This window comes from Chiroxiphia lanceolata, chromosome 19 (genome assembly GCF_009829145.1).
Source record: "Chiroxiphia lanceolata isolate bChiLan1 chromosome 19, bChiLan1.pri, whole genome shotgun sequence".
NCBI classification, from domain to species: domain Eukaryota; kingdom Metazoa; phylum Chordata; class Aves; order Passeriformes; family Pipridae; genus Chiroxiphia; species Chiroxiphia lanceolata.
This window is the reverse complement of record NC_045655.1, coordinates 5199930-5221892: the sequence shown is the minus strand read 5'-3', so window position 1 is coordinate 5221892 and position 21963 is coordinate 5199930. Positions and strand designations below refer to the sequence as shown.

Below are 21963 nucleotides of genomic sequence, written 5' to 3'. Positions count from 1 at the left end.
GAGAGCAGAAGGCAGCACTAATCTGACTGGGGTGGCAGATCCCAACTGTGTGCCCCCCCCCAGCCAACATCCCCTCCTCCCACCACCTCTTCCTGTCCCACAGGCTCAGCAGGAGCATTTACCTTGGATGGAGATGAGTACTTGAAGGAGACTGGATTTACTGGTCCACCTTTCTGTCCCCTGAAATGCACACACAAATGTGTTAAAGGGCTGAAGCACCACCAGTTTGCCCTGTGACAATGGTCAGATGAAGTGAGGCCCCAGTTCCTCTGCATTCCTGTTGCTGACAGCCTGTGGCTCACAGCAGGAACAAGGAACTGACTCCACAAGCACGTGATGTACTGGTGTCCCATCTCAACAAACCATCTCTCCGTTATTCTTTTTTCCAGCACCACACCCCATCGGGCCAGTTCTGCCTGGAACAGTGTGACCCTACACACCAGGCATCAGCTCCAACCCCTCCCCAGCTGCCCTGTCCATCTACCTGCTCATAACACATAATGTCCCTGGCTCCCTGTTTATTCCAAGTTTTCAGCTGGACTTTGTACCATGCTACAGGATTTGTCCACAGTGTGGGAGACAGGGACCTAAGCAACAGGATACCCCCCATGCTGGTGTTGGCATCTCTGCTATGGCACAGCCTGGCTTCTGACCACAGGCTTCTCATTGAGGAAGAACAGGCAAGCCAAATACAGATCCAGAAAAAGCCAAACTATAGCAGTTACCTGCTCCAGGCACCTAAAACAGAGCCCAAAACCACCCGCAGCTCAAGCATCACCCGAGACCAGAAGTCACTCAGGTCTGGTAGGAAGTGACTTGTTCCAAAAGCAGCTCAGCACAACCCCTGCTCCCCACAGACAGGTGGATGACAGCATTACCTTGCCTATCCACGTCCCCAGGAGGCTGACACACACTTTGCCATTGTCATACAGGTTGGGATTCAGTCTCCCACTGCACTGGGAGAGGTAGCGGAAGAGAGGTGGGACCGCGGGGTAGATGTTGGGGAGCTGGATGTCGAAGAGAAAGAGTCCATCTTCATAGGGCGTGCGTGTGGGCCCTTTGATAAGTGCTGAGAAGAGATCCTGTGGGGAGAGGCAGCAGGTCAGATACTGGGAAACATTCTCTTACCTTGCAAGGGCTGTATTTATGCACAGGGAGAGAAGGGATGTGATTAATTCAGGCCTCGTAAGAGTCAGCTCAAGCAACACATCTCAGGGCACCTTCCCCCTAGAAACTGCACTCAAGCCTTTGGATCTGCAGCAGGGCTTCAGGGATGGCCAAAATCCCCAAGCTGCTCACTGCTGACACCAGCCCCTTGTTGGCTGCCTGCCTGTCTTCCTGCTCAGCACCCGGAACCGGCTCCCTGCAACCAGGAGCTCCTTGTTTGGCCACCCTGACTCTGGGAATGCAAAAGCAGCCGTTTTGGGTAATTACAGCCCTGTTTCACATGCTGCACACATTCCTGCAGCTCTAATGCACTGGATTAAGGCTAAGCAGGGAATTCCAAAGAAAGTGATCATCCGGATGCTGAGCCCAGCACTAACACAGAGGCATTTGAGAGCAGGCACTTGCCATTCGATCCTCAAAGGTTTTAACCATGATGCCATCGGGCAGGGAGGTGGCCAGGAGGGCCATCTCCTTCCGCACGGTGCTGAAGAACTTCTTTGCTTCTGGGGGCTGGAACTCCATTTTCTTGAAGGCATGGGAATCTGTGGGGCAAGGAAGAGAACAGGATTACAGCCTGCCTTTGGAAACTGCCACAGGTTCCTCGTGAAGGTAGATCTGATCATGTGTAATGTGCATCGTGAGGAAGAGAGGAGTTAACTTGCTTTGGTGCTGAGCCAGGAGGCAGGAGAGATTATTTGATGTTTCCCACACGGTACAGCAGCCACAACCTGCATCTCCTGTTCTCAGAGTCCTAACACAATGCTGTCCCTATGCCCACAGCCAGGATAATCCCACAAAGAGATGACTTTTTCTCTGCCAAACCGAAGCACAGCTCTCCTTTTTCCTTTACACACACTGCAGGTTCAGAACAGTTTGTCCACCTTTCTCTTTCAAGTCTGGCCTGGCTGTATTGTGAGCACCTTGGGCTCTGCTGTCACCAATGTTCCATACAACCAGATGCTATTTGTTATTTCTGGCCATTAACATTGGCACCACTCACCGACCAAGGACATCCAGCCCAAGAACACCAGCTGTCCCTGCTCTGCTTCTCAGCCAACTCAACCAAAAAAGCCTAAACAAACCCTGCAACTTTCAAGGAAGTCTCTGAAATGGGAAGTGACTGATCTCTGCAGCCCTCCTACATTAGTTACCAGTGTGGAAAAGAGGGAAGCACACTTCTGAGGCTTGAGGAGGTGCAACAGAGCCTAGAGACACCATGACACAAGAGACAGACACCTAGGGACACTAAAAGCCAGGTTTGGGTCCCAGAGCACACTGTGCAACAGAAGTTGTGGTAATTTCTCATCCCTGGTTAATGAGCTGTGGAAACAACCAGGAAGAAAAAAACAATCCAAAAAGCCTTGAAGCAAAGGTTTTGGAGAAAGAAACACTGCAGGACAGCAACGAAGGACAGAGAATCCCACACTCACCTGGAGCATATTCCAACACAGAGAACACTTCTCCCTTGGCACTGGTGAAGGTGACTCCAGGCTTGCCTCCACTCTGCTGGCAGAGCACTGGTGTCTCACTGGGCCACTCTGACCTCACCGGTGTCTGTGCCTCTGCTTTTTCTTCCTTCTTCTCTGTCTCCACCATGGCTTCCATCTTTTCCTCCTCAGCAATAGCCACATTATCCAAGGTCTTCTTGAGATTTTCCTGCAGCTTTTTAATATCGTCCAAGAACTTCTTCTCCCGGGTGGGTTTTTCCAGCTCCACAGTTGGGGAGGTGGGAGAGCCAGTCAGCAGCTGCTCCACAGTCATGTTTTTCAGGCTTTCCAAGATCTTGATGGCCTCCTTTAGCTCCCGGAAGCTCTTTGGGGCTCCATCCTTGCCACCTTTCTCTGTAGCAAGATCTGCAACTGCCATAGCCACAGCTCCCTGGACTTGCTCCTCTACTTTTTTCACCTCCTCTGCTGCTGGCTCCTCAGGCTCAAAGTCCTCAATTTTCGGGTGGTCGTCATCCATGAGGCCATTGTCTGTCTCCCAGCTGTCACTCTCATCCTCCCACTCCGAGGATGCCCCGCTGGTGCTGCCATCCACAGAATCATAGTCCGACTCCTCGATTTCTGATTCGATGTTGTACAAGTGCTAAAGGAGAGCAGAGTTACGTGAGACTAAGGGTGAGGCACAGAGTTTTAGTTGTTTTTAAAAGCAAGCCATGAAAAAGAAGCTTCCATCTGGGATTGGCTGGGCTGTTTCAAACCCTTCCATCTATAAAGGGCTGACTTGCACAGATTATGAAACCACACAGCCCCACTGTTCAAAGTACTGGGGGGTTACTAGGGCAAGTTTTCAGTGGGCTGTAGCCATCCTAGTGTCTGGGATCCAGTCAGGGACAACAGACAGGTGCCAAAAAACTATCTGGATGCCCCAGGGTTTCTGAACACAGAGTTAGTTCAGAAGGTATTTGGTATCATATAAGGAGTTAGTATTTCTGGTCCTGCTTTTGCACCAGGAACTGTGTTGGCATAGAGCCCTAGTTTGGCTGCCACTCCATCCTTCCACAGAGACAATGCTGGAACTAGGAACGCATTCCCATACCAGCTTTCCTTTTCTGTGGCACACACTACTTGCTGTCAGAGCCTTGCTACGCTCCTTTAGCTGTTATATGTGGCTACTGCTTAAAATTCAGCTGGGACAATGAAGCCTCACCCAAGCTGCTGAATAAGCTCTTACATAAAATGTTCTCTTCCCCTTCACTACTGGAAGCTGAACCCATCCCCACTCCATCCAGCCTCACCTTCTACAACCTGCTTTTGCACATGCTATGTCTCTCACAAGGTCCTGCTGCAGAGGCTTTCAGGTAGGAGCACCAACACAGAACCAGGGGAGCAAGAGCACCTTTACAGGGCTGTGTTTGGAGTTACAAGATGGGAGCATTTTATCCACACACTTTTAACACTTGAGTGACAGCCCAAAAATCCTCTTAATGTGGCAAGATATGACCCCAGAGGCTAAAGCACATGGACACTCAGTCATCTTGTCAAAGCCTTCAACTGAACCAGCACTGTTGAGCCAGTCCTGTGCCAGTCAGAGACAGGCAGCCAGTAGAGGTTAGTTGGGTTCAACACAAGTGACTGCAGGCAGGAAAAGCCATCAAAACTCACTGCCCTCAAAGCTAATCCAAATCTGAATTGGAAAGTTAATTAGCCAGTTATGCCATCTTTATTTTTAGAGCCGAGAAAAAGCACCCAGACAGCTTGTCTCTGGGCACATGGTCAGGCATTGATAAATCACGGTTTTACCAACTGATAATTCCTGCTCCTGACATTTCCCTGACTCCCATAATTACGCAGACGAGCAGAATCGAAGGGACTGGCGTGACACAGCAGGAGCTGCTGCAGAGCCCCGGCACCGCAGTGTGAGAACAGCCCTTTGTGGAGCACACATCAGACCTCTGATTGTGCCTGTGATCCAAGCACATGTGACAACAGGGGGAAGGGAGACAGCAGCCTGCTTTGTATGGCTCCAGTCCACTGCCATAGTGCGGGCATTGACTATTCTACTGTAATTAATGCAGAGCTGCTTGGTTTAAAAAGAAATCTTGATCAAGTGCTTTGTACTCGCAAAAGGCATCTCTGCAGCGCAGGCAGTGGTGTCACTGCCACAGTGATGGAGATGGGACCCTACAGATACAGGTCGGCTCCTATCTTTAGGCTGTCTGCCTTAATCCAAGGAAACAAGGAGACAAGACAAGGGATGAAACTGTATGGGGAATAGTGAGTACAATTACAAGACAGTACAACAAAAAACTCAGAGCAATGCAGAAACCACAGGGGTGCAGTGGATTAGCAGTGTGGCTGTATCTGTATTTTTAAGCTTGCACTCAACCCTTTTCCCCTCCCTGCCCTGGGATAGGATTGGGGTCTGATCCCTAGGTTAGCTAAGGTGACAACTTGTGGCTCTAGCCCAGCCCCTGGAGGAGCTTCTTTAGCCAAAAAAACCCACTATGGTGCCATTTCACAAGCAAGACAGAACATGCAACAGTCTTTCAGCAGTGCCTTGGTTGGGCAATGCACCAACCCAGGCTCCAGTCAGAACAGATGATCCCTGAGCTCTGCAGAGCAGTAGGTGCTGGAGGCTAAGAACAGGGCTGTGGGCAGAGCTGTGAGCATGCAGTGCATGTGTGAAGGCAAAACTAGCCTACCCAGGCCTTCCTGTTCTCTAAATTCAAGAGCAGTGATGACCAATTAGTTGCCCAGACCTCCTGACAGCAGATGGATTTTCCTGTGCTAACAGAACTGGGAAGCTGCCCTACCGTATGGGAATGCAGCAATCAACAGAGCAAGATTCGCTTAGCCAATAAAGCTCTCTACATCCAGGATTTAAATCCAAGAGTCGTCACTCAGCTAAAAATTACAGGGATATTGTGAGCTGGAACAGGACCTCACCTGAGGCAGAATGATAGTCTTGGAGTTATCTGCCCACACCACTTCCACCTTACTGCTGACATCCACACGAGCCACCTGTCCAACGGAAGGCTGTGGAGACAAGAGTGGTTTGTCAGTCCCTTTTCTTTCCCAGGCACTTCATGCACAAGCAGGAAGGTTTTAACCAACACATACTCCCTAGCTGGAGAACCACTTAAAGCAACACTTGCATCCTACACATAGAAACCACACAACACTGCCACGGAGATGGGGAAAGTTCCCCTCAAGGAGCAGGGCACCAGCAGGGCTGGTCTGGCAGGAGATCCTGATCTGTGATCAGGACCAGTGGCCTTTCGGCAGGCAGCAGGGCTGGGGCTGTGCCAGCAAGGGACAGGAATTTCATGGAATGGGGGTGCCCTCTAGTGGGGTGCCCTCAGTTCCCCCCTCCCCAGCACCGGGAGCTCCCCACAGAGCACAGGCATGAACAGACAAGTTGCAGCTGCTCAGGGTGTGCACAGTAAGGAGCACCTTGCCCTGGCAGCAGGTTATTTAGGTCAGCTGAGCAGGCTGGGATGTTGTTTCACAGCTGCTGAAACTAGAACTGCAGTAAGGGCTGCACTGTACCTTTTAACCCTTTTTTAGGGCAGCAGGCTCAAAAGCTGGAGGTCTCCCTCCACAGTAAGGGTGTTTCCTAGCAAAGGGTGTATTCTCTACAATGTAAACTGTTCCCTCTTCCTCCCCAGAAGATCCCTCAGCTCAACAAAATTAACATGTACATAACTCAGGTGAAACCCAGAACTCCAGTCTTCTGTTGCCAAGTGAAACTGGTTGCATGACAAATCCACCTTCACTCAGAGCCCATAGAATATCCTTTTATTACAAGTTACTCTGAAATCCTAAGCAAGAGCTTGATTAAAAGCCCTCAGGCTTATGTTCAGTTCTTGTCTCAACTTCACTCTTGCTCTGCTGTAGACTGTCATCAAGGTCAAAGGATTTCAAGGTTACATCTCTCCAGACAGACAGAGATCTGATGTGTTACTCATGACAGCAGGGGACACTGATACGAAATTAGCAAGCTAGGGAGTTTAGGATGCCCCTGTGGGGCCTAAAGCCCTCCTACTGACTCTTTTAAGTGTCTCCACCAATACTTGGTGACAATGTGGTCAGCTAACTGTGCCCAGGACCCACCTCGTCTTCCTTAGCCGTGGCTCCATCCGAATTGCCGATCCGGATCACGATGTCAGTCGTGCGGAAGTGAAAGTCCGGATGATCAGCAATGTCATACACACTCACATCCTCCTCCTCCCCGATCAGCTGCACCGGAGACAGAATGATGTGTCAGCCCCAGGATGCTGCACTGACCCCCACAGCACACCTTCAGCACTTCAAAATACTTTGTGTTATATTTTGTCCATTTTCAGCTGCTCCAACAGCCTGCAAGGAGCTGCTCCTGTCCCTTCCTGTCACCTCATCCTTGCAGCACGTCAATCAAGGCACAACAATGAAAGGAAGCAGATATTCTGTCTCATCTGCTCACCTCACCTTTACTTCAGGTTCCACATCACCATGAAGATGAGACATGCAAGCACAGTGTTTTATTCCCTTCCAAACACCCAGATTTCTCAAAGCAGTTTGCTGGGGCCCAAAGGGTCAGAGTTTACTTTTGAAACGATCCAAAGCAATAGGAAGTATATGACAAAAAACTTGTCACTTAATGGGAAACATCTTTCCTTTGATTTCTCCCGGAGGAAGAGAGCTACGAGCTCACAAATAATGAGAAATGGGTAAAGAGGAGCACAACCCCAGGCCAGATTGATGTTCTGCTTCTGGATGTGAAGGCCCTGCTCAGCTATGACAATAGGGTCCTAGCCTAAGGCAGAAAGCAGAACACCAGTTTTGTTCAAGTCCCCCTCTCATCTCCAGCTGAAGTCTGTTAAGACTCTGGAAAACAGTGTTCCTACAAACCCCAAGAAAAAGGCATTAGGCTGACTATGGGCAATGGCACTTGGCAGAGGTAAGCATGACAACATGCAATAGATTAATCCCCTTTCAGTGAACTAGCAAGGACACGGGAAGGAAAAATTCTTAGAGTGAACTCAAGAAATCAACTGCCCATGAAAGCTTCAGGAAAAAAAAAAAATCTTCATCCATACCAGAGCCTGATGGTTACCACTGGATGTAAACTCTCTGCTTGCTCTTCACTGCCTTGCAGGCATCTATGAAGTGACATCACTCTAGCTAAGCCTCTCAGTCCCAAAAGCACATTGCTGTTCTCATCCTCAAGGACACACTCCAGTACAGAACTGATTCCCACACTTATCTGTGTTTATCTGTGAAGCTTGTGCTTTTTTGTGGCTGCTTTTCTCTTAGCTGGTTCGAGCAGGCACTCACCTCCACATCATCTCCACTGGATTTCAGCTTGAACCACTTCACCACACAGGTACGGCCAATATGGTCCCCAGACTGCACCACTCCATATAACCCGGGGTCCTGGGAGCTCTGACCTTTGGGTCACAAGGGTGGAGAAGAAAACAGACAAATCAGGGAAAGGAGCATGGGCTTTGCTCAGTGACTGAGGCTGTCAGCTCCCAGGCTCTCATGGCTGATGCCTTCCATTTGTGAATGGCACGAGGAAAAACAGTTCTTCCTACACAGTCAAAATTGTTGCCAAACTAGATCGGTAGAGCTGGAGCTGATGGGTAACTTCAGTTTCCTCAGACTACGTCCAACCCAGAAGACCAGTCAGAGTATTACTCATGGGAAATGGCCACGAAAAACAGCCTCTGTTTTTGCTAAGCCAGCTTTCCTGCTCCCCAACCTGACAGTATCTTCTACCCCCACTAGAAAAGGAGTTGAGAGCCAGAATATGTGTCACCAGTATTTCATATCCAAAAGTTCTAAGTCTCCTTGAACTTGTGACCTTCACTAGCATCAACAATCCGTTTGGTGAAGAGAAGGGATTCAAGAAGCTGCCTCTGGATCCCAAAACACCTCATGAAAAAAAATGGGAGAGTCATGATAAACCAGTCACACAGAGAAAGCAGCCTGAGGTGAGCTGTTCATTTCTCCCCTCATTCTGTGAGAGAGCTCAGAGCTATTGGCACTTTCAAGGAGAAGGTGGGCCACCCCTGCTCTGCAGAAATACTGAAAATCCTAGCTTGGCTCCTTGGCATTTACTCTTTCCACATCTTGCCTGCTGTGACAGTTCAACTTTGGTATGTAAATAAAGGCTCTCTGCTGCCATTCATGTTAAGTCAGCTGAATCACTGCCACCCTGGTAGGTGCCCACCTCAAGTGAGCACTAACAGCTACTTAAAAAGAGTGACTGTACACGAGGGGATCCAGACTGAACAACACTTTGCAATTAAAAGCACGTTTGTTCCCCAGGAGCGTTGTTTGGACACCCAATACCTCTTTTGTCCACCACGAAATCGCCGGGGCAGAACTCGTTGTTGTCCAGATGATGGACCGGGATGAGCTCGTTGGAGCGGATGTTTGTCTCCACGGTGCCATCCTGCCACATCACGTCAGCTGAAGTCATCGTGGTCACCACTTCCACAGCAACCCTGGGAACACAGAAAGGCAACGAGTTACCAAAGGGAACGTGATGCTGCCAACATCTCAGCAACGCAAAGGTACACGGATCAGCAAGTCAGGAAAACCCATCTAGGCCCCGTGGAAGCAGCTACACAGCAGGCTTTGTTTTGATGGGTTCTCAATCCCTGCTGCAAGTCTATACTGAAGGAGGACTGACTTTCCAGGGAGCTGATGCTGAGCTCTCTTTTGTTCCTTGTGGAGTTAATTAATATCTACCAGTACCCACTTTCTAGCCCTGGCAGAGGCACAACAGAACATTCAAATACTTTGAGAGTTAAGATCTTCTCCACTGGACCATCTTCCAGCCTGGCAGCTCTGAGGAGTCTTTGAAGCTAGAAGAGCATGGGACTGGAAAGATAAAGCATCACAGCCCTTCCAGAGAGAACAAACAAAACAAAGAAAATAGGGAACACATTGAATATGGGTAAAGTAAAAGGATTTTGTTTAAAAAGAGAAAAGTGTCCTTCCCAGCTGTTCAAACACATACATATGTCTCTGCAGCTCAGAAATTAAACCCAAACATGCCACAATGGACCACATGCTGGTTTTCTGCTGTGGGGCTTCACAGGGATTCTTGAGGAGGCAAAGCGCTTGGGGCAGGAGGGACAGAGCTGCAGCCTAGCTGGACAGACTCTTCTCATGAGCCCTCTGCTATTTTCATCTCTCCTACAGCACAGAACAAACCAAATCCCATGCTGACTTTAAATCTCGCCTTTATTTTGTTGGCCAGGCCTTCCAGAATAACACAAGTGCTGGATTTATGTTGGTTTCAAGTCAAACCGTAAAGACGACACAATAGGCACACAGCTGTTTGCTCCCAGCCCTGCTTTTATGAATGTCAGAGAAATATTTTTAAAGTGGAAATATGAAGTTTCTAGTAGGGCCAGCACTCAACAGCAGAAATTATCAGAGAAGGGTCTGTAACAGGCCAAGTGTGGTGGGTGATATGCCAACAACATGGTTCCTTGGGGGACAGAGCAGCTGAGGGTGGGAGTGGAAAGGCAGGCTAAGCAAGGAAATGACACAGTCCTGTCTGCAGCACAAAAAAAAAAATCACAGCTTGACATTAATAAAAATCCCTGTATGTCCTCACTAAAAGATATCCAGTGGTCCGTGTGCTGCCCAGAGAGCTGCAGCAGGTCACCCAATGATGGCAAAGCCACATGCTGAGCTGGCCCCTGCAGTCAGAGCTCCAGGAGCTGACACATCAGATCTGGTGACTAACTGCAGGCAGCCCATCCACCCTGCATTTCTCAGCAGTGCCTGGCAGCACATCTCCGATGGCCTCACCAGCCTCATCAGAATATTCAAACAGCAACGACCCCTCACACTGAGCTGTGACCAGCTGCCACATATGCCCTTGAAAGTGTCAGCTGGAGGCTCACTGTGTTGAGTTGAAAAAGCCTCTATTTCTTTCTCTGTGACATGGTCATCTCTGCATTTCCTTGTAGGGAGCTGCCCAGATCCAGCACAGGAATCTCTTGGTGGTGCCACAGGGATTTCTCCCCACTGCCTGAATGGTGCAGAGAGCCACCAGGTTCTCTAGCTAAGCTCTCCTTAGCAAAACCTTCAGTAAAACAGAGACACTCTGTGGGGGAGTGAGATGTGAAAAGTGAACCAAGAATCCGTTCCCAGGAACTCTGGCACACACTCCAGTTTTTTAATTTCACTGGAATACTGCTCTGCTGAGCTTTGCGACCTTCACACCTAATTTCTCCAAAACCCACAAGGACTCAAGGAACAGCTCTCCTTACATATAGGCAAAGCTAAAATACCTGCACAAAATGCCAATGAAGTTCATGGCATTCTCAAACTACAGGGTCCCTTCAACACTCAAAGTCACTTTCCTGGGAGAGTTCTCACATGTTCTCCTGCACCAGCTCATTTCTGATGCAGGATCTGTACATAACTAAGTAGCCCAGGGAAGCAGCAGACAGGCAGGCCAGTTGTCAGATGTCTTTGCATCCCACGAAAACACTTCAAACATTCTCAAGTGTGGTGGGGGGAAACAGTTTTCCCCCTGCAGTTATAAAATGGTAAAACCATTGGAATTGGATTTTGGGGCTCTCAAACCATGACATCAAGTTAGGTAAAAGGCAAAAGCCGCTGAGATCCAGCTTTATCTAGAAATGGGCATATATATGCAATGCTCCCTCCTGCAAGCTACTGTAATTCCTCCAAGGCTCTTGAGGAGTGAGTGCACTCAGTTCACTAAAAAACAGCTAATATTTAAAAGTATGCTGTTGGCAAAAGCTGCAGGTCTCGGTGCAGAGGAGGTAAGGATAACAGAGACCACCACAGCACACCCCTCGGCCAGCCCAGACCTCCGTGCTGCTCTGGAGACAGCTCTCTAGGATAAGCTGTCCATTCCTAGCACAGTCTATCCTCAGTGTCTCTGCAGAAGCTGCCAATAAGGTAACCAATTAGTGTCATGTTTAAGCTGTATGATCTTTATTCACCTCTTGCCCAGCACAGATATGCTGTCGATGCCCTGAGGCACAGCTGAAGTAGAATAGCATCAGTGTCACGTCACGTGGCCCCCGTTTCATCAGGAGCTGGACTGAGCCCAAGCTGATTCCACACAGGCCACTGCACAGTCATCACAAGATAATTGCTGGTGGTTACTACCAAGTGCTGTCCTAACTCATCCTCCACCTCCACGAGGTGGTGTTTTACATCTGAGAACTTTGATAAGGGAGATTCTGGCAATTATACGTGCGTTTGGAAACCCAACTCACCTGTCTCCTGGCTTAAACTCTCGTGAAACCTTGGTCTTCTTCTTCTTGTGCTTCCTCTTCAGGTTTTTGATGGAAAGGGGGATGCTTTTCTTGCGGCAAGTGCCGCTGCCGCTCTGGGACGAGGCAGTGGAACTCGCAGAGGAGGTGACAGAGCTCGTGTCGTCAGTGTCATCAGCTGCCTCATCGTCAGCATCCTGCTCCATGGACTGGAGCCGGTAGTCGGACAATCCTTCATCCTTCAGCAGAAAGGGAGGTTGCTGCTGTCGTGCTGCTGCTCCCCCTTTCTCCTTCCCTGTTTCTTCAGGCTGCTCCTCCTTTCCCTCCCCAGGACTCGGTGCATTGTTGGAAGAGTCATCCAGCTCACATTTTGATTCAGGCTTAAGCTCTTCTGATTTTTGGTCAGCAGCTGCAGCAGATTCTTTGTCAGGGGCTTCAGTGGTGCCCTGAGACTCCGGGGAGCAAGACATGATCTTCACTATCTGCTTCTTCAGCAGCCGCCTCACCTGGAGAAAGCAGATGTGGGTCAGAGCCATGCCTGGACACTCAGCAAACTGCCAGCCAGCCTGGGGAACACTCAGCTTTGTGCAAAGCAGCACCCATGGGCCTCTGCACATTTCACCTGCACCATAGTACTCTGCAAACAGGCATCTCACCACTACTCTGCTCTGCAGCAGCACTCACTAGTCCAAGGAAGGTGAGCTTTGCTCCTTAAGGTTATTTTAAGCGTGTTTTGAACTGTTTTGTTATGGAAGGTCACAAGAGGATGCCTAAGTTAATCTGTGTAACAGACACAGCTATGCAGGGAGGTCACCATCCACACTGGTGATATCCTGTTATTCTAGAACACCGTGGCTCTGCAGTCAGCACGTACAAATCATAGCATGACTCACTTGGCCTAGCAAGCAAAGACAACTTTCTTGTCTCACTGTAGCAAAGATTTAACTGAACAGTTCAGCTCCATGAGAAACCTGAGGTCATGCTAAATGAAAAGAATATGTTTTTAAGTCCAGGCTGTCAGAGCACACCTTGACCCCTTCAAGGTGACACCTCTGTGCACAAGGTCCTGTTCATGTTCCCTCACTGTGCTAGCTGCATGCTTCACCCAGTGCAGTCAGACTGCTCTACAAGGTGACTTCCCTGCTGGCAACAACAGGCCATTACTCTTTACAACCATTTCAGGAGTCACATTTCAGACCACATGACTACCAGGAAGATCTCTGCTTTAAAAGCCACAGTGACCAGAAATGCTTAGAGAAGTAAACGCCTCCCCTCCACCCCTCACTCACCTTTTTGGCAACTGATCCTTCACCCAGCACACAGTTCCTCTCAGGGCATTCACAGGTGATTTTTGCAGGTTCCACTTTGTCCGGGAACACATAGAGGCACCTTTCCCCAAGCTGCCTTTGGGCATGGTCAAAGCACCCCAGACGCTTCACCCTGTCAAAACAGAAGGACAGTCATGAACAGAGAGCAAAACAGAACAGAAGCCAGCAGTGATCAGGGCCTTCACAAGGCTGGCGTGACCTCAGGTTGACAGTGCTTCTTCTGGGGTGGCAGAACACCACTCCAAATCATTTCCAGACACACAATTCTAAAGCAGGAGTGGGAATCTCACCAGGGACTGGGTGGGACACTAGTCACTCCCCTCCCTCCAGCTCCCCATCCCAGAGAGAGCTACCAAGAGACATTTGGGGTTTTTTTTGCTGTCATTCGAGAGCTGCTCTCCTCCAGCACATAAGCTCCAGGTAGGACCCACTGCACTGTGTTACTGCTCATCTGACCTTTCTTTTGAGCTTGTGCAGCTTATTCTGGCAGCTGCAGCCTGCAGAGGGCACCAGTTGCTGCCTCAGCACCAGCGTGGTCGGAGCTCCACACCTGAGCTCCACACCTGAAACCCTGGGTTAGGAGATGCAGTCTGCTCCAGGCCGGAGGGAAGGGACAGACACCACTTTCCTCTATGCACTTCTCAGCTGGAGAGTACTTGGAGGGGATTGGCAGGACACCAACCCTTGTGCTAGTAACTCAAAGTGTCTGCTAAACTAATTTGGAAGTTATTCTCTCAGTTTTGAAGCTCTGGAATGTGCAGGCATACAACAAGGTTAACCCACTGGAAACAGCAGCATTGTGTCTAATCAGTTGGTAGGCATATCACCCTTAGTCTGTGCAGGCCCTGGGTGCTGGGAGTGGAAAGAGGTTTTCAAGGGAATCTCACCTGGACAGCTTATCCTGGCTGATTATGGAAGGAGGAGGGCTCACACTGTCAGTACCTCCAGGACAGAAGCTTTTAGTGATCCAAGTGACCTTTAGCTCTACCACCTGTACCTACAGTGCAAAGACAGAAATGGCAATTTCATATTTCAGAGGCCTTCCTAGACCAGTGTCTCAGATCTGAATGCTTACACACAGGAAAGCTGCAAACCTGCTTTTATCATTTAAGATGGCCAAGTGCAGTTTCACCACATCCAGGACCACTACAGTGTTCCCATACCATGGCTGCTGGCCACACGAGAGCTTCTACAGCTTTTAGCTCCAAGAAAAGGCTTGGGAAAGAAGCTACAGTACATACAGATCAGCAGTCCAATGTCACAAAGAGACATGCTAATGGACTTGGAGCTGCTCCCTCTTTCAGCAGTCAGCAATATTTCTCCCTTTTTGGACAGCATGCAACACTAAGTTTCAATAGATGTGCCTCTACTACCCTAATGATCAGCAGTACTGGTCTCCAAATGCACTGGCACACTGTCACCTTACAGGGACCCTTGGTAGGAAAAGCCAAACCACACTCAAAAGTCTTGTCAGTCCACAATGAGAAATTTGTCACCTCAGGACACCACAGCCACAGTGCACTTGTTCTTGGGAGGTTACCATGGCAAGCTGACTCTGCTCCAAACAGCCAGCCAGGACCATGCTGTGCAGAAGGTGGACATGTGTCAGGCTGTCAGTCCTTACCTCTTCCACCACCACTCTGAACTTGCTCTTTGTGCTCAGAACAGGCTTCACACCCGAGAGCCACTGCACGCTAGAGAAGACTTTGGAAGGCCCGATGAGGACTTGCCCAGGATAAAAGCCATATGAATCATCAAAGAAGAGACCCTGTGGGGGGAAAGGGAGGAGGAAAAAACAACATAAAGGACTCAAGATTCCAGCATTTCTCTCCTTTGTGATCAGTAAGATTAATCATAAAGGTAAAGTCTGCAAGATGCCCATCTCCTAAAGCTCGTTCTCTCCTGAAGTCAGCCCAGCAGTTCCTATAGCAACTCACTCTGTCACACATCCAAATGGGACTATGACTTGCTGGGGGAGAAGCAAAGGCACTTGCAAGGAACAAAAGATGCATATTTCCACACAAAGGTTCTCAGTAATAAGGTAGCCAAGGTAGGTTGAGTCCTGGGCAAGGACATCCATCTCTTTTCCATGCTCTAATTCAAGCACCTACAGCTTTCAGAGCCAGAGGATGTTTGCCTTCACTCCTCTGCTTGTCAAATTAAGTGTGTAAGTATTATTCCTGTCTTAGGTGGATTAGCTAATATGACAAGTTCTTTGAAAACAAAACAGGACAGTAAACACAACAATTGCTTTTCTAGAGCTCCTTCCCACTGCTATTCAGATTCAGAGTGTGGGGGCGGACAGAGCAGTTTATGGTAGATAAAATACTGAGCACAAAACTGTATCAAGTCTTGTACTTTGTCAGAAAGGATAAGAGCAGTGTGACAAGATCTAAGTCAGGGAAGTATCTAACACAAAGCAATTCTGAGCACAGGATCAAGAGTAACACTGGAGACAACTCATGTTTCAGACCAAACCACAAGTCCCCAGAGGACTATGTACATTTTAAAGGCAGCCTGACTCGAAACAAGCCATCTCAAAATTGGGTAACCAGAAGCTGAATGTTGCCACAACATCTATTTAGCAAGCAGAAGACATACTGCACAACTCAAAGTAGCAGAGATGAAGGTACCGGAGAATATCGAGCGACAGACCACTCCTTTTCTGTACAGAACAAGAAAACCACAACAGCACATCCTATTGAACTGATATTCCATTTACTGTTCAAGAAACAGGCATCAAATTTTAGAAGTGCAGTTTTAGATCAAAGGGATCTTTGCTTTGAAGGTTGGGAAGGATAAGAGCTGACTGCATTGTTAGTTCCTAAGAATTATGCACCATCCTCTGTCAACTCCCACCGCTGCTCCCAACACAACCAGGCCCTACTGATGTCCTTTGGAAGAACGAGTCAGCTGTCATCAGCCTTAGAAGGTGAGAGAGGTTAGATCCCATCACACAAAGTGTGTTTTACCCAAAAGCCAGCAAAACCTTCCCTGCCATTGTGATTTGGAAAATGCCAGTATGGTGGAGGGTCTCCATTCAGAGAATGCCATGGACTACAACAGACAGTATTGTATGTGACCTGGGAACACACCTGTTAAACAAAATGCCTTTTTCCAGAAGAACAGTTTTGAAAGCAGTAAATGGAGTAAGAGTCTTTTGAAGTATGTGCTGATAGAACAAGCAGTGAGTGAACTGCCTTGACACCAACAATCTGACAGCAGGTTATACAAGTTGTTTACAAAGAAAGTAGCTGGATATATTAATTGTAATACCCCTTCAAAACCTGCTCATTACTAACATTACCTTTAAACTATATCCTGTTACTCTTACTTCAAGTGAAGATTAAGTGAAGCTTTTTTCAGCTGTTTAATTTTTAGGATTAATAAATGCCTATGAATTTTGCCTCCTCCCTCCCTCCTGTATAAAAAGTTTAGAAGACAAAGTTGATCAAGAAGACTCTCAGGAGAGCCAGGAGCTCACCGAGTCACTGACGTGAGGACAGACGTCATACAGCTTGGCTCCATCTTCTGTGCTCATGGAACACCTGGAAAGCAGACAAGAGACACACAGTCACATTTCCAGAGCCATCCTCCTCAAAAGCAAAATGCACCCAAGGATCTGCCACTGCCTGAGCAAGTCTGCCCATACACCCAGTGGTGTATCACTAAGCTTTTATGGTTCAGAGCAAAAACTAGTTATAGACAAACTATAAAAGCACTAAAGGTACCTAAGGGTCCCATTTGGCATGCAAAAATCCCCAAACTAATGACAGGCAGGGTGCTGGCAAGATCTGTCTGCTGCAAATTTGCTAGTCACACCACGCTGGAACCTAAAGGCAATTTGGGTATACTTATTTCAGTAATAGCTTCATTTCCAGAGTGAGTTCTGGTGGGATTTCAAAGGATTCATTAGAAAGAGATTTTGCAAACAGTTACCTCATTTTACACAGCTATGCAGGAGCTGGTAACAGATTCCAAGCAAGGTTTTAAACTGCACCAATAACTGCAGGCATTACAGAGAGAGACGTGTGGTTATTTTTCACTCCCAGTTTAACACACACGTAAGAGCTTTCCAGCCTGTGTTAACTGAACACTAAAACAATCAAACTCACAGATGCATCCACCAATCATCTGCTACAGCTCTTGCATTACTCACTTCTCTTAGAGCTGGCTGCAGGACTGTGATTTGATTGCTGTTTTTTAAACATCAATGTCAACACTCAATTTACAAGACAGATGGGTTATTCCCCAGCTGCCAGGCCCATATGCCTCTTGGCCCTCCACTGGTTCCTTCCTTCCCTTGCATCAATAAAAAAAGTTTGTTGGACAAAACAGGCCTCACTAACAGAGTCAATGTAGTGAACTCCTAAGGGTTAGCACACAAGGAACTGTCCAACATGCACAAGGAGGAGAATTTGGATCCTTCTGCTGGCTATGCAGAAATAAGTTCACCAGATATTTCTTTCAACATCTCTGGTTAAATCTCTCTCTAGAGATATGAATTTGGATTATGTCTTCATTGGAAAAAAATCCTAATACAGTTGCAAATAACAGGGAAAAAGCAAAGCTGCTCAAGCTTGGGCTGTTTTTTCATTTTTGATTATAAACCACCAGCCTGCAAGTTTCCACACTTTCATAGACCCTTTTTTAAGGTAAGAATTCTCTCTGCATCTCAGTGAAATTATGCTCTCCCACTGAGAGAAGGTCTGGAATAACCACTCATCTTAAATGGTTACTTCTGCAGAGGAGAAGCACAGTTTAAAGACCAATGTGCTTTAGTTCTGGAGCAGTGATCTGCTGGAATTGAACAAAACTGTCACCTCTCAGAGAACACCCTTTATAGAGGGTGACCAACGAATCTCAATGTTTTCAGAGAAAGATGTATTCTGTTACTCTACATCCAATGATTATGCAAACAGATAAGTTATCAGCATATGAATAAAGCCCAAGCTGCTTCTAGATCTCATAAAATAGATCAGGATTGTGAAAGCCAGGGGGACAGTCTTCCACAGAAATGAGAGAAGTACCTGGCTCCATTGGACAGCTTGAGGATGACCTGGTTCTTCAAATCATAGACCTTGCCCAACCAGCAGTCATAGGCTATGTAGTCACCATACATGAAAGGCTGGGATGAAAACAGGAAACAAAACACTATAAATATCAACCCTTGTACTTGGAGCTAATTTTTATCACTGAGACTAATTTTCCATCCCAGAGGAGCTCATATCCCACTGTCTTCCCACAGGCTACGAATTCAGAAGGGTTGTGACACTCCTGCTCTTCACTCCCAAATTACCTTTATTTCAGAGGAAAAAGAATGATGAAATCCTATTCCACCTGGTCTCTGGAAATCACCTACCCACTCAAGAGAAAACCAAATATGTTTGAGACTGTTCCAGCTTAACAGAAAGATGCTGGACTCATCTCAGCATTTTTATAGCCTGTTTAAGCAGTAATGATACTGCAGCTCATCAGCTCTGGGCCACTGCCACGGGCTGCCCCAGTCAGGTTGTCACACCAGCCCATCTCAGCACAGGAGTTCTCACACAATTTAATGCCAGTCCAGCCCTTCAACACAATTTGGTCTCAGCAATGTGATCAGAAACACAGAACAGATGGAGAAATGAGGAGATGTTGCACCATCTTCTTCCAGGGAGGATGCTTGCAGCAAATTTAAAATAAAACCAAACTGCAGATGCACAATATGGATGCTTTGCCTTCAAGAGTGACTTCAAGTACAGCAGCATCCCTCCAAATCACCCAGATCTGGCTCCCACATGTACTTTGGCTGTGTTCTCACCCAGATATGTTGCAGGTCTTTGCTGTTGACAGGGTAAAGGATGCAGTTGGTTCCTACCAGCTTCACAGCACACTCTATGTTGACATCAATTACAGTTCCACATTGACTGTCCTAAAAACACAAAAGAGAAAAAGGGTTTATCATCAAGGGGAGGTCCTACATACACAGGTACATGTACAAGTCATAAATGCAGAGACAAGTAAATTTTAAGGCTAAACCCCCTCTTTACCCTTCAGACCTTGTTCTGCAGAGGCATTTCACATGACACTGAGACAGCTCTGAAAGTGAGTTCACTATTACAGACCTGTACTGTTTTATTCCCAGTTAGAATCTGCAATGGCTGTCAAAGCAGGAGGACAGACACTCCTGTATCTGGTCAAATAAGACCACACTATGTCGGGTGATGAGTATTTACTGCCTTTAAAATCTGCCTGGCTCCTTGGTCTGTTCAACTGAGTGGATCTCTGCAGCTCCACAGGACCATCCTTGAGTCAGCAAAGGCAGTGGTAGATCAGGAACAAAATATTCTTGAAAGCTACTGTGACTTTATCTCATATAATTTTGCGGGAGGTTATAAACGGTCTTCATTTTCTGTCCTACTGAAAAAATATAAATCTGGCACCTTTAGTGAGATTTAAGGTTTCCAGACAGATCATTTACAGTTGGCCCAATTAAGAGATGGTCTGTCATTATCTCCCTCACTTTTTAAAAAAGTTTTAATCATTTTTGTCCCCAGGAAAATAATGCATGCTGTCAGGATCCTTCTGGGGATAGTTTGGCAGGGAGCACACGACGTGAACATTGCCCACATATGGTGGGGGCCTGCAAGGAAGGGCTGTTAACCCAAACACTCACACACAGCAGCTGCCCCGGCCTCCTGACAGCTGGGACAATCGATATTCTTATTTATTAAAGACCACAAGTCCATTATAAAAGCTGACTGACGGCCAGCATGACAAATGCCCTGAGATCAGCAACTTCTGAAGCTGTCCTTATCCCAAACATCAAGGTCTCTGCTCCAGAAGGACTTGAGCACAACACCCAAAGGGCTTATACCCTGTGAGAAGTGGATTTGTTTGCTCAGCCCACTTATAAACACGCTGCTCTTTGTAGCACATGAAATGTTTACTCAAGGCTTTCACTCAGAGCCCTGGGCAGCCCTTGTGGGACTTCAGGAGTTTGCTGGTGCTCAACTCATTCAGTCTCATCTTGAGGACTGGTAGAGCAAAGATACCCCATGGTCCAGGATAATTCCTAGGCAGATTGTTCAGCCCTTTTGGCTGCCTTGCTTTCCACCTGCCTGCTGCGAGTCCTCTCCTCACACCACACCAGCCCTGTGCTCCACAGCCCCTGCTCCCAAGGCAGCAGTGATGAGGAGAGTGGGAACTGCCCCACACAGAGCCCATCCAGAGCTGTGCCAGCACAGCCAGGAGGGCTGGGAGAGCCAGGCTGGCAGACCCCAAAGCAGCAGGGGCTCATTCCCTCCAGCTGCTCCACATTTCTTTCCAGAAAGGTTGGGAAGTAAAGGGAGCCTTTCTCAGCTACAGCTCCACAATGACAGGCCATAGCTGAGCCTAAGGCAGCCTCCTGCCACCACAGGCTGCCAGGGAAGGGCCCTGCAGAGCTGTACCATAACTTTCACCTGAAAAGGGCTGGCCACAACTACCTCAGGTTCACAACAACTGCTGCCAGAGTGATTTGAGCTATAGGATGAGTGAAGCCTGCTCAGGAGTGGCACATGCTCAACACACCCACAGCTTCTGCAGGCTACAGCACAGCCCCCTGCCCTCCAGATTAAGCTAAATTAAGTATGCCCAGTCCACCCTCCGCTGGTGCTTTTACAGTTCAGGTCCTGTGTTTTAGATTGCTTAGTAATCAGAACTAAAAAAACCCCCAAGAAACAAATTTTTTGCCCTAACACTGCACATTTCAGAATTATTTTTTCCTTTATCAGCAGCCAACATGACAGCAGCTCTGAGACATGGTACAATCCAACACCTGTGCTGTTTGTGGATCATCTTCTCTCTCAGCCTAAACTCCCTCTTTTATGGATGATGAAAGAATAACAAGCAATAAAAACCAGGACTGATGCACACCAACACCCCCTGCCCATTCTCTGAGTGAGTTTCCCCATGGAAAAGGTACCTGTACAACCCTAAAGTTAGCCTCCCACCTAACACACTTGGGTGTTATTAATCATGGACAACAGCACCAGGTTTAGCTCAGCTTGCTCCTCCTTCCAGTTGTAAAATGCTTGAGCAAGGGTAGAGCCCTGTCTGTGGTTAAAAAAGCAGAGATCAATGTATGAGCAGGCCCTGGAGCTACAGGGCTGTTGAGTTACAGCTCTCTTCCCTCACCTACCTCTGAATCTGCCTTTATTATGAGTTTATTTATTTCACTGTCACATGAAACCTTAGCCTGTGACAGGGGAGGCAGATTTGCAGGCTGAGGGGTTCTGCTGAATCACTCTGGGATTATAGCAGTGCTCAGCAATGCAGTCCCAGAGAGACACCGCCAACTCATCTCATCCTCTGGTCTACAGCCGGGGCACAGCTCTGCACCAGCCTGCTCAAACACACCCACCCTTTCACTAGATGATCCCATCAAAGGAGGGGCCAAATGAAACGAGCTGACATTTCACAATTCTGTTACAAAAACCAATTTCTATCAACCCCGAGAGCAGAACTGGAAAAGGGAGGTGACTGAACTGCATTAGGAGAGCTGATGGGTTCAAGCCCCACTCACTCCAGAACTAAATGCATTCCCTAGACCTTCCTCCTGCTTCTCCTGGTACCCCAACAGTATGTACCACACTGGAGATACTGTGTATTTAAGCAGTGGATGGATTCCTTCCCCATCAGAGACAAGGCCTTAAGGCAGACTAGCAAAATCTCATCTAAGAGCAGCATCTCTGCAACCACAGGCTTCAGTCTCACATCTTCTACCTCCCATCCTTCTACTCT

The 21963-nt window shown here is 47.8% G+C and overlaps 1 protein-coding gene across 1 annotated transcript in view; it reads right to left on the bottom strand.

Annotated features, from left to right (window-relative positions):
* UBE2O (ubiquitin conjugating enzyme E2 O) overlaps nt 1-21963 on the bottom strand; it is a 62146-nt gene that overhangs the window by 5257 nt on the left and 34926 nt on the right. Inside the window, exons 3-17 of the mRNA XM_032706586.1 lie at nt 19001-19111; nt 18228-18325; nt 16682-16745; nt 14822-14965; nt 14085-14194; nt 13159-13309; nt 11873-12375; nt 8949-9103; nt 7929-8041; nt 6726-6851; nt 5559-5648; nt 2598-3255; nt 1573-1709; nt 879-1082; nt 123-180 (exon numbers count right to left, since the gene is read on the bottom strand). Coding sequence (XP_032562477.1) covers nt 123-180; nt 879-1082; nt 1573-1709; nt 2598-3255; nt 5559-5648; nt 6726-6851; nt 7929-8041; nt 8949-9103; nt 11873-12375; nt 13159-13309; nt 14085-14194; nt 14822-14965; nt 16682-16745; nt 18228-18325; nt 19001-19111 — 2722 coding nt within the window. The remainder of the gene's footprint in view (nt 1-122; nt 181-878; nt 1083-1572; nt 1710-2597; nt 3256-5558; nt 5649-6725; nt 6852-7928; nt 8042-8948; nt 9104-11872; nt 12376-13158; nt 13310-14084; nt 14195-14821; nt 14966-16681; nt 16746-18227; nt 18326-19000; nt 19112-21963) is intronic.